Genomic DNA, 13,352 nt, shown 5'->3' with positions numbered 1-13,352 from the left:
AGCTCCTGCTCATCTGCTTCTCCGGCGGCCCGATCCTGAAGCCCTAGATCCGGATTCCATTAATAACCTGGAAGAACAAGAGCAGCATTAGCACTGTGAAGTAACCGGTCTTGAATCCATCCTGTGCTTCGCTTACCTCGCCCATCTCCGGAGTTTGCCGCAAACTGCAAAGGTAAAGAAACAAGGACAGCCTTAATAACAATTCTTACCTGAGCAAGCAGCGAGTCCTAGCAGCACCCTGTGCTTCTCTTACCTCGCACATCTCCGGGTTTCACCACAACCTGCAAGGGAGAAGGAACAAGGTCAGCATTAACAAAGCACTTACCTGGGCAAGCATCGCTTCAATCGCTCATCACTCTGGAACATCACCGCAACCTGCACAAAGAGAAGAGAACACAGGTTAGCAATTAACACAGATAAACAGCACAGCGCTCCGCTCATCAATAACTCACTGTGGTCTTCGCCATCGGCGCAGCAACTCCGAGAGACATTGTTAGGGAATAGCATAGCAGAGCAAGACGCAGAGAAGACGGAGAAAACGGAGGGAAAGAAAGAGACAGAATAAAGACAGAAAAGACATTATAACTCACCTGGAAGACAGCAAGCAGAGTCAGAGTACAGCCAGTCTGGACCCGACATAAGGGCACACGGACCAGTGAAGCAACTAGGTCCACGGAACGCCCGCACCAACCACACGCCCCTGCACAGAGACGCAGGACTGAGAGTTCAACGCACAAAAACCTAAGGTGAGCAATAACCCCAAGGGAGGGGATTTGGACCAGAGGGATGTGGGAGTCCACCCATCACAGAACCAGTATATTAACCCTGCATTCTCCTGTTATAGGCGCTACCCAACGTCTGACACATAACCAAGCAGAGAGGGGTCCAGGATAGCGCTTAGACCTCCATCCAGTATCGTGTGGCGCTCTCGTGGATACCAAGTGAGCGTAACAGTAGATCCTATTTAAGTAAATATATTAATTGAATTAATTCCCTTTGACAGAACACTACGGGGTGATTTTTGTTACAATTCTAAATTAACAAATCTCACTTCCCCGTGTGTGCTGAAAAACTATAGGCTATAATTTAATTGGGCAATCCTTTGTGTCCTATTAACCCAATTTCTGTATGGAAGAGGGGTGTCTTTGTTCTGACATCAGTCCAATCTTTTTGTCCAACTTCCCCCAACACAGTCCTTTCATTGGAGGAGCGTCTGAAAACCCGAATACTTCAATCATCCTATTTTTTTAGTCAGACTTCGCCAACCCAGACCAAAGTAGGGGGGATCTAAAAACAAACTGCTAAATCCCCCTGTATTTATTTTAAACCAAAAGTGTGGGTGAAATCATAATTGCCATATGCATTTGTCCAAATCTGAAAAACCAAACTGCTAGCCTTTTAAGCATGGAGGAAAATCGAAATTGCACAGCACATTTGTAAATTGTGTTCACTGACCAGTGCTAATTATTTCTTGAAGTCAACTTTCTAGAAAGTAAAGAATTGTGATTTGTGTTATTTTCAACTCACCTGTGTGATTTATTTTTGTTGAGAGAAGATTATTGTGTTGTGCCATGGATAAAGTGGTGTTTCATAACATCAAATAAATAAAATATATCTATTATCTCAATACCCTGGCCTGGTTATTGGCTTATGTGTGGCACAGGGAGCCTTGGTGATATTATGTGTTTTCAGACAGGGCAAAGCAAACTCACTATTACAGAAATAACAGTATTCGGTGTGGCGCATTAACAGGGGGAGGGGAGAAGGTCCTTCTTTGTTAATAGTAGTCCTCAATAGATATTGTTACAGTCCAGAGGCGATCCTCGCAGGGCCATTCGTCATTGAGGAGGCAAGTAAGGCAGGACAGTTGTGACATTTGGCAGGAGGAACAGAGGAGACACTTTGCGATATGGTGTGCATCCAGATGGAGTTTCAAAGGCAACTGATGGCAGAGAGGCAGCAGGCTAGGGAGGCGAGGATTGCTAGGGCTAGGGCAGAGGTCATGGAGTGACATACTTTGAGGCAGGCTGCCATTCTGAAGGAGGGTTCCAAGGATGCAGAGAAGGATGTTAGGGGCCCTGCAAGACATCCATGCAAGAACAGAGGCCTACCTCCATGTGGAGGACAAGGAATGTGACTCTGCCCCGGAGGACGTAATGAGAGACAATAGAGCCTGCTGCCTGTGTTTATAGTTCTTCGTGTGGATTTTCTTTTTTGACTTTTGTTAATTTTTGATCCTTGGACATTTCCCCCTTACAAATAGCTGTTTGTTGTAGTGTACATATTTAGAACACAGATTTACGTTTCTTGATCACACACTTGTTGCTGTCTCTTTGTTCATGTGCTGAATTTGGCTTTTGAAATGCATTTGCACTGTGACTGTCACATGGGTTGGGGTCTCACTGTGGATGTGTGGGATACACTCATCACTTGTGCAGCCATTATTCGGTAGGTGTATCCTTCCCAATGCATAGCCACCCACCTCCACACATCAGCTATCACCCAGAAGCCACTCTCATGTCATGCTGCACATCTGCCACTCAAAGACTACATCTTCACATTAAAGCTTTTTAGGTCTGGCTGTACACATCATCCATCTCCATGGCTCACACACTCTCAGACAGCCTTCACATCACCCAAACGCATGCCTCTTCCACTTGTATTACTTGCAGGAGCTTTGACAACTACCCCTTCAGACCTGCCTCCCTTCATTCTTTGATGTTTACATGCACACACACACACACACACACACACATACACACACATTACATGTGACTCTCTCCTATCAGTGATGTCTTGGACTTGTGTTTTCCATGGTCATTCATCTACAGTGCTTTGAGGCCATTGCACTGGCGCATGGGAACAATGATATGTAACATTACATTGCATTACTTTGCTATGTCACAGGTTCATGGTGCATTCACAGTGTAGCTGGTCCTACATGCTGGTGTCCTGTTGCTGTGCAACTCAGTGTGATGTACCAGGGAGTCCTGTGATGAGCTATGGACATGGACTCTGCAGAAGTGGCCCCCGTTGTTAAGGCTAGGGTAGGATATTTGGCCAGTATGCTTCATGTTGGAGTCAGGCCAGTGGAGTTGAGGTAAGTTGTTGGTCAACATTTGACTGGTAGGGGTGTAATATGGCAGGGCCAGGCTGGGTAGTGTCAGAGGTGAGGGGGCTGGGGAATGGTGTCAGGGCTACCTGGGGGAAGTGTTGGAGGTGAGTGGGGCTGGTGGGTGGGGTCAGGACTTGAGGGGCTGCCTGGAGGTAGTGTTGAGTTGAGGGAGGCTAGCGGGTGGTGCTTGGGCTTGAGGGGGCTACTGTGCAGTAGGGGTATATGCCAGCAGTTTGGGTGCCTTGGGAGTGGGGGGGGTCAGTTCACAGTATCGCAGGGGTGCAACCGTTACTTACGGGGGGGATCACAGAGTTTTGCAGGGTGCAGGCTTTACTTACAGGGACCTCGCACAGATTCACAGGAGTGTAGCCGTTACTTACGGGGTACCTCACACAGTTTAACTGGGGAGCAGCCTTTCCTTATGGAGGACCTTGCACAGTTTTGCAAGGTTGCCGCCTTGAATTACAGGGTGCCATGTGCAGTGTCGATGGGGTGCTGGATAGTGGTTCAGAGGTAGAAGCGGAGGTTTGCGCAAAGGTTGGTCTACGGCTATGGTTTTGGTTTGCGTGGGGACGTTTTGTGGGCATTCCTCTCACATCTCGGTTTTCTTTGTGTGCCGAGTTGCTTTCCATGAATACGCAGACAGCGCATTCAAAACTTTGCACGTAGGGCCATGCAAGCTCATTTTCAACACAGGAACTTTGCGGGATCAATGCTCACTTTTACTGGGAATAGGGCCTTTAAGCTGAAAAGGCTTAACGCAACAACATCTTTGAAATTCAGTTAAATAAATGAAGTTGCTCGATGTTAAAGAGATAGTTCAACGGAAGAAAACCCTTGAAATTCAGCATGTGTTGGAAGTTACGCCTCCTGATTCCGCATCTCATGGGTCTATTGGTGACATCTGGTGCCAGAGTACAGAAATGTTGCAAAGTTGCATGGTATTAGTACTAGGGCAAAGTTTGCCCTTTTTCTAAAAACACTCGGACATATTACTTTCCAATATGAGAAATGCAGTTTCGCATGGTATGAGCACGAAGGCAAAAATTGACCTAGTGCAAAAGAGACACATGTTCAGTGCATTCTTTCACCAGGGCACATTTTGCCCTAGTGCTAATACCGTGCAATTTTGCACTTGCACTGGTTCAAATTTTCTATAATCTCGCCCCAGGCGCTCCGGTATGTAGAGTTTCCCACCTATGAAAAGGCTGGCTGGTTGGGATTGCCAATAGTTCTTGCTGTATGGTTTTCCATTTGCAGAGATGTATTGTTTAATAATCATAGAAAGTAAAGAAAGTGCCCATTTCTCCAACCCCCCGCACCCCCCCCCCCCCCCACTCAGTATGCATTTTTCATTTCAAATCCCCTTCCATATGAATTTAAATGTCCAAAACGCACTGGCAATCGTGCATAAATAAAGAGACCTGTTCAATTGTAAGCACCTTGCGCGGATATCGCTCTGGGTGAATAATCTCGTCAATTACTCTGACAAGTATCGACTTTGAAAAGTGAATTACGGAACACGTGTGTGAAGGCTTGTCACAGCGGTGTGTATACCGGAACTGGGCTGCTCCCGCGGGCCCCCTGCACGCGGAGCACCTGGGCTGGGTGGGTGGGACAGGGAGGAGGACTTGGAGGGGAGGGTCGCTGCAGCAGGGAGCCCGGGCTGCACTGCACCACACACACACTGGCCATTCCGCTGCACGCTGCTGGGACCTGGGTGTGTTTAGAGTGCACCGCCAGAGTGTGACAGGCGCTGCACATCACCGTTCCCCGGCTTCGCGCTGCTCTTCTGGGGGTCGGCTCTCCGATGGATCTGAAGCTATGGGCGGCGGGGCTCTTGCTTTGGCTCGGGATGCTGCCGGCGGACGCTTCCCGGCGGAGGGACAGAGACGATGGGGCTGGGGCAGAGCTGGCCCAGCAGGTCTCCGGGGCCAGGTGCACCTCCCGCTGCCTGGCGCTGCACATGGCCCAGCTCTCCGGGGCATTCGCGAACATCCAGGTAACAGGCGGACAGCTGTGTGTCTTGTACGGATTTCCTCTGTGCTCGCTTGCTACTGTATATTGACTGAACGTTGCATCTGAGCGCTATATGTTGGACAGCCCATGCTGCAGGTTTTGCTGTCGCTCCTGCAGGTGCAGGCTATCACTTGAGATTACAGGGCACGTTCGCCCAGAAGGTTGATGGGGCAGGGTTGACTCGCTAGTCTCGGGAAGATAGCTCAGGGGCAACGTGCTCGCCTTGGAAGCAAGCTGACACCAGAGCTCCACAGGTCCGATTCCCCGCGTCCGCGCTTAGATACCCCCGGGTATTAAGCGCGTTATAAATAACCTGTCATATCATACACAGCAGGGTCATCTTCCGGGGATGCAGGGGGGAAAGTGACACGAGAATGAGCTGAACATTTATGCAGTGTTTTCACCTGCAGCGCAATGAACTGAGGGACTCGGGCCACTTGCGAGCATTACAAAACAGCAGGAGTTGTCATGTTTTGATACAGTGCAGCAACGGAGGCACCTCGAAAGTTAGTGAGATTGTGTTGGTGGATAAACTCGGACTGTGTAGATGGGTGCACGGTGTGGTTGTGCATGGCTTTGATGCAGGGTGAGTTTGTGTGGGTGTGCGCGGCTTGGGTGCATGGATCTGGTGAGTTTTTGTGGGTGACGAATGCGTGCGGCGTGTGTGTGTGTGTGTGTGTGTGTGTGTGTGTGTGTGTGTGTGTGTGTGTGTGCGGGGGGGCGGGGTGGGGGGGGGCTTTGGATGGATGGATGGGTGGTGAATAATATTGCATGCTTTCTCCATTTCACATATTCGCAATTTAGGTGACTTGCCTAGAATCACACAACAATGGGAAAGTGCCGAAGCTGGGATTAAAACCCAAGACGACAGATTTTTTTCAGGGGCAGCAATGTGGCTACTAGAACACACACCTCTTCATTGACACCAAACATGGTTATTCTTAAATGGTCATTTTTGTAGTCGGGAGCTCCAGCAAGCCTCCGCGCCCTACGTCTTTCCTTGGCAAGTGTTGGCCAGACTGTAGCTCTCTTTCCTGTGCTGCACGCCTTCCGTGTTCCGTGCTGCATTTCCCTCATACGGTGCCTCTAGGGCGCCGAGCGTCCTAAAATGCAAACAAGCACAGAGAAAACAACCTCAATCTATGCGCGAGCTCCGCTGCTGGAAGTGTTAGATGCCATGTCTCAGTGAAACCATGTGCTCGAGACGCTTCTCCGACGTCTCATCACAACCACTGGTCAGTTCTAAGAATGGTTTTGGCTCCTGACAGCGCCTTCCCTAAGGATTAGAAATACACACTGATCTGCTGTGACCTCTCGAAACGCGCAAGACAACGGCTCTGCTTGCAAAATAAAGTAGTGATTAACATTCATTATACATCAGGCAACAGTAACAATTTGCTAAGAAAATGTATTTGTAATGCACTATTGCATCCTCTAGGTGTTAAGACAATGCATTTTGCATCCTCTGAATGTTGAGCCTACACGTGTTTCAATTTTAGGTCTTCCTCGGGGCTCGTGTCTCATGCTTAGCTCTTCCGCGGGGCTCAGGAACTCAAGGGGTACGCACGTCCAGTGCCATGGTAAGCGGTGGTTGGGTAATACATACTGGAAGTTAATTCCCCTCAGAAGCCATACAATTCAGCAGTTCGTTTTTTATGTGATTAACTACTGTCGATGTATAAATTACATTTATGACTGTTATGTATTTCCCTGGTGATGGAATCATTCTCGCATCCTGTTGGATGGGTGATATGCATGTTTGTCAGCCCGATTGACCAGTCCCCAGTCTAGCGACCTCCCTCCCTCCGACACTCTGCATTGTCCTGTTTTACACAGTCTCCGCATTGACTCAGCTGTGTTGGAAAGCATAGGCCATGGCTCTCCCATGACGCTACTTCCGGGAATTGACTTGGGAAGTGGTAAAACCACTTTACCCCATTCAGGCGTCCACACTTTACAGGGTTTGCTTGAGAACATCACCTTACCAAAGTACTATTAAGTGCAGAGGATGAACTAGTATTAACATTAGCGCAAAAAAAATGGGGCTGAGTGGGAGGGTAGTAGCAGGCAGCGAGGTGGGGAGAGGTAAGGTGAAGAACTGGGAGCGAGGGGGCACACATCTGGAAAAAGTAGTCATTGGAGTGCAAGTCAGGAAACAGAGGGGAGGGCCACCAACATCGACCCTTCGTGCTTACTACTTCTGATCCAGGTCTGTATCCACGGGCGTGTTGGGGGCAATACTATGAGCCAGATTCATGGAATTAATTGCATGGAAAAATAGGGAACTCGTGTGACAAACTGCATGCGTAATCCCGTTCGTCAATTCATGGAATCAAAAGCGCAGGATTTCCCTTGGATTTCGCGTTGACTCGGGACGCCCCTGCGAGCAGCCGAGTGCCTTGCGCGAGACACACCGCAGAGCATGGGAGTGGCTTGTGCAGAGGGCGGGCAATGGGGCGGAACACAGAAAATGGGGAAGAACATTCAAAAAAGTGGGCGTTACGAGGGATGGCACTCAGGCAGTCCATCGCACGCCCAATAATGCACAGAACAATACGTATTCAGGGACCCGACCACGCAACCTTCCGGCAGGGAAATGGCAATGCAAAGCCCTCATACTATTCGCCACCAGAAGGCAGGCGTGCAGACACTTGCGCATAGGATTCACTGTGCAGAGGTAAGATTGGGTGTCGAATTTAGGAGTGTGTGCATGCAGCAGGGTTTCCGCTCTAACTTAGGGGTGTATGTACGCAGTGTAGCAGGATGCAGGAAAGGTTTATGGGGGTTTGCCCTCTGATTTTCTGAGTTTTACCTGAGTTACGATAAATTGTATGCATGTTTCGGGGGGCCAGTAACAGTTATGGGGGACCACGCGGAGGAACCCAGAGATGCAGGCCTGCTTTCAGGGGACCCCACGCACTGTTTTGACGGTGCATGTATTCAAGCCCAGGGAGTACGCAGAGGGGGCAGTTTATAGCTGTTTTTAATTTGCATGGCGGTGTGTCCGGGGCGTTCCGGCTGTGACTTGCGTATACGGTTACTTTGCGTGAACAATTCCATAAATACGCAGAGCGCGCAGAACACCACTGTGCGCAAACTCACGCAGTGACGTTTTCGGTGTGCGGCCATTGCAAGGTTTCTGTGCTCTTTCGGGCCCTATATGTATTTCCCTGCACCAGCCTCGGCCTGATAACTGGTGTGGTATAGACCAGTATTAGATACCTGTATGTATGTGTATGTTTTACTTACCGAATTATAACTAGAAATGATTCTGTGACACTGGTTAGGCACACAAAAGTCAAGTCCGACGGGTCTAACTGATGTTACGAGGATTATTATCATTGTTATGCATATTTATTAATTTATTGCTGAATTATGAACACACCACGAGCCATGAGAATTGCTTCAGAGTGTGTAAATAATGATTACTGTATCATTCTTTGGTGACTAATATTGTTGGTAGGAGTAGTAGCATACTTTATCGTTAATACTGGCAATCAACAATAATACTTATAGTAATCATAAGAATAATTGTCCATTAGTAAAGCAGACAGTATGAGAGGCTCCACAGTAAAGAGTTTTACATTATGAATTTGCAGCTTCTTCAATGAAAGTGCCTGTGCTTCCTTTGAGATGGACATGGACCCGCAGTAATAACACACCTGACGAGTCTGCATGGCTCCCATGCATGCCATTTCCAAAATAACCAGTGATACAGCGGTGAATAAAGGCTTCAATCAAATTCAAATGTATTCATTGGCCAACTTCTACCCGTATAAAAAAAAGAACAAAAAGCCAACACTTTGAAAGGACAGGTGGGGTGAACAGCCAGGCACCCGCGTGAAAAATAGTCTTACGGTACGATGGTCATTCATCAACAGTGTTTTTTTAATGGGATTTTGCAGAAATATTTTCTCGAAAAAGCTTATCGAAAAATACAGGGGTTGTCGGTAAGGGTACGTAAGGGGTGCGGGTAGGGAATAGTGTAACATTAGTAGGGTCGGCGGGGTTGGGAGGTAACCACCCAAAAAATAAAATACATCTTTTTGAGGAGTTTTTTTCGAAAAAAGAATTTCGACAAAACACCCATCGAAAAAAACACTGCCGTTGCTGCATGAACATAGAACCACTCTTACATCCAAAGAATTGCATTGGTCGGGTTAAAAAAGGAAAATGGAACTACTCATTAAAATACCATTAGAACACAAGAGCACGGAACTTAATTAGATTCCCCTGGCAAGGGCCCAATTATAGTTTCTCAATGACTTTTATGCAGCATTCATTTAGACTATCTCAGCCCCAACTTCTAGGCAAGTATAGACCAGCAATTCTTATTTTTAGGATTCCCGTGCCGCAAAATACCATAGCCTGGGCCAGTCTTGCTTGGCAATGTCAGTCTACCTTTCAGTTTTTCAGCCCGTACCAAGTTTTTCAGAATTGCCAAGATGAGATGGGCATAGCTTCCTCACACTGGACACCTCCAAGCATCCCCACTGGCGCCAACACCCGAATCTTTCATATGCCCTTTCAGAAGCGGCAATAGCGATCCCCATACAGTTTATATATATGTTATGGAGCATAAATACACCCACCTCCACCCACCAATCTCTGCCTGGAGTCTGGCTCCAGCTCCCATGATGGAGTGTACTGGAAAATGACCAATACAAGCTCTAATGGACGCTCCCAAATGGAAGCTGAACAATATAAGCTCTGATGGACGCTCTCGAATGAAAACTGACCAATACAAGCTCTGATGGACGCTCTCGAATGGAAGCTGACCAATACAAGCTCTGATGGACGCTCTCGAATGGAAGCTGACCAATACACGCTCCGATGGACGTGTTCGAATGGAAGCTGACCAATACAAGCACTGATGGAGACTCTCGAATAGAAGCTGACCAATGGAAGCTGACCAATACAAGCTTTAATGGGTGCTCTCGAATGAAAGCTGACCAATACAAGCTCCATGGACGCTCTTGAATGGAAGCTGACCAATACAAGCACTGATGGGCATGCCCGAAAGGAAGCTGACCAATACAAGATCTGATGGACGCTCCCAAATGGAAGATGATCAATACAAGCTCTAATGGGTGCTCTCGAATGAAAACTGACCAATACAAGCTCTGATGGACGCTCTCGAATGGAAGCTGACCAATACACGCTCCGATGGACGTGTTCGAATGGAAGCTGACCAATACAAGCTCTGATGGAGACTCTCAAATGGAAGCTGACCAATACAAGCTTTAATGGGTGCTCTCGAATGAAAGCTGACCAATACAAGCTCTGATGGACGCTCTTGAATGGAAGCTGACCAATACAAGCACTGATGGGCATGCCCGAAAGGAAGCTGACCAATACAAGCTCTGATGGACGCTCCCAAATGGAAGATGATCAATACAAGCTCTAATGGGTGCTCTCGAATGAAAACTGACCAATACAAGCTCTGATGGATGCTCTCGAATGGAAGCTGACCAATACACGCTCCGATGGACGTGTTCGAATGGAAGCTGACCAATACAAGCTCTGATGGAGACTCTCGAATGGAAGCTGACCAATGGAAGCTGACCAATACAAGCTTTAATGGGTGCTCTCGAATGAAAGCTGACCAATAGAAGCTCTGATGGACGCTCTTGAATGGAAGCTGACCAATACAAGCACTGATGGGCATGCCCGAAAGGAAGCTGACCAATACAAGCTCTGATGGACGCTCCCAAATGGAAGATGATCAATACAAGCTCTAATGGGTGCTCTTGAATGAAAACTGACCAATACAAGCTCTGATGGACGCTCTAGAATGGAAGCTGACCAATACACGCTCCGATGGACGTGTTCGAATGGAAGCTGACCAATACAAGCTCTGATGGAGACTCTCGAATGGAAGCTGACCAATGGAAGCTGACCAATACAAGCTTTAATGGGTGCTCTCGAATGAAAGCTGACCAATACAAGCTCTGATGGACGCTCTTGAATGGAAGCTGACCAATACAAGCACTGATGGGCATGCCCGAAAGGAAGCTGACCAATACAAGCTCTGATGGACGCTCTTGAATGGAAGCTGACCAATACAAGCACTGATGGGCATGCCCGAAAGGAAGCTGACCAATAGAAGCTCTGATGGACGCTCCCAAATGGAAGATGATCAATACAAGCTCTAATGGGTGCTTTCGAATGAAAACTGACCAATACAAGCTCTGATGGACGCTCTCGAATGGAAGCTGACCAATACACGCTCCGATGGACGTGTTCGAATGGAAGCTGACCAATACAAGCTCTGATGGAGACTCTCGAATGGAAGCTGACCAATGGAAGCTGACCAATACAAGCTTTAATGGGTGCTCTCGAATGAAAGCTGGCCAATACAAGCTCTGATGGACGCTCTTGAATGGAAGCTGACCAATACAAGCACTGATGGGCATGCCCGAAAGGAAGCTGACCAATACAAGCTCTCATGGGTGCTCTCGAATGAAAACTGACCAATACAAGCTCTGATGGACGCTCTCAAATGGAAGCTGACCAATACACGCTCCGATGGACGTGTTCGAATGGAAGCTGACCAATACAAGCTCTGATGGAGACTCTCGAATGGAAGCTGACCAATGGAAGCTGACCAATACAAGCTTTAATGGGTGCTCTTGAATGAAAGCTGACCAATACAAGCTCTGATGGACGCTCTTGAATGGAAGCTGACCAATACAAGCACTGATGGGCATGCCCGAAAGGAAGCTGACCAATACAAGCTCTGATGGACGCTCCCAAATGGAAGATGATCAATACAAGCTCTAATGGGTGCTCTCGAATGAAAACTGACCAATACAAGCTCTGATGGATGCTCTCGAATGGAAGCTGACCAATACACGTTCCGATGGACGTGTTCGAATGGAAGCTGACCAATACAAGCTCTGATGGAGACTCTCGAATGGAAGCTGACCAATGGAAGCTGACCAATACAAGCTTTAATGGGTGCTCTCGAATGAAAGCTGACCAATACAAGCTCTGATGGATGCTCTTGAATGGAAGCTGACCAATACAAGCACTGATGGGCATGCCCGAAAGGAAGCTGACCAATACAAGCTCTGATGGACGCTCCCAAATGGAAGATGATCAATACAAGCTCTAATGGGTGCTCTCGAATGAAAACTGACCAATACAAGCTCTGATGGACGCTCTCGAAAGGAAGCTGACCAATACACGCTCCGATGGACGTGTTCAAATGGAAGCTGACCAATACAAGCTCTGATGGAGACTCTCGAATGGAAGCTGACCAATGGAAACTGACCAATACAAGCTTTAATGGGTGCTCTCGAATGAAAGCTGACCAATACAAGCTCTGATGGACGCTCTTGAATGGAAGCTGACCAATACAAGCACTGATGGGCATGCCCGAAAGGAAGCTGACCAATACAAGCTCTGATGGACGCTCCCAAATGGAAGATGATCAATACAAGCTCTAATGGTTGCTCTCGAATGAAAACTGACCAATACAAGCTCTGATGGACGCTCTTGAATGGAAGCTGACCAATACACGCTCCGATGGACGTGTTCGAATGGAAGCTGACCAATACAAGCTCTGATGGAGACTCTCGAATGGAAGCTGACCAATGGAAGCTGACGAATACAAGCTTTAATGGGAGCTCTCGAATGAAAGCTGACCAATACAAGCTCTGATGGACGCTCTTGAATGGAAGCTGACCAATACAAGCACTGATGGGCATGCCCGAAAGGAAGCTGACCAATACAAGCTCTGATGGACGCTCCCAAATGGAAGATGATCAATACAAGCTCTAATGGGTGCTCTCGAATGAAAACTGACCAATACAAGCTCTGATGGACGCTCTCGAATGGAAGCTGACCAATACACGCTCCGATGGACGTGTTCGAATGGAAGCTGACCAATACAAGCTCTGATGGAGACTCTCGAATGGAAGCTGACCAATGGAAGCTGACCAATACAAGCTTTAATGGGTGCTCTCGAATGAAAGCTGACCAATACAAGCTCTGATGGACGCTCTTGAATGGAAGCTGACCAATACAAGCACTGATGGGCATGCCCGAAAGGAAGCTGACCAATACAAGCTCTGATGGACGCTCCCAAATGGAAGATGATCAATACAAGCTCTAATGGGTGCTCTCGAATGAAAACTGACCAATACAAGCTCTGATGGACGCTCTCGAATGGAAGCTGACCAATACACGCTCCGATGGACGTGTTCGAATGGAA

The 13,352-nt window shown here is 47.8% G+C and overlaps 1 protein-coding gene across 2 annotated transcripts in view; it reads left to right on the top strand.

The window, feature by feature from the left end:
• Positions 1–4,779: 4,779 nt before the first annotated feature.
• Positions 4,780–13,352, top strand: part of LOC138491837 (anosmin-1-like) — a 550,452-nt gene continuing 541,879 nt past the window's right edge. Inside the window, exon 1 of one of the 2 annotated variants that reach the window (XM_069618627.1) lies at positions 4,780–5,117. In XM_069618627.1, the coding sequence (XP_069474728.1) occupies positions 4,926–5,117 (192 nt within the window). In that variant the 5' untranslated portion in view covers positions 4,780–4,925. Of the gene's footprint in view, positions 5,118–7,693; positions 7,812–13,352 lie in introns of those variants that run through there. The other variant, XM_069618628.1, reaches the window with a different exon arrangement.

The sequence above is a fragment of the Ambystoma mexicanum genome, chromosome 10 (assembly GCF_040938575.1).
Source record: "Ambystoma mexicanum isolate Mex_15411 chromosome 10, UKY_AmexF1_1, whole genome shotgun sequence".
NCBI lineage: Eukaryota > Metazoa > Chordata > Amphibia > Caudata > Ambystomatidae > Ambystoma > Ambystoma mexicanum.
This window is presented reverse-complemented; position numbering and strand designations above follow the sequence as displayed.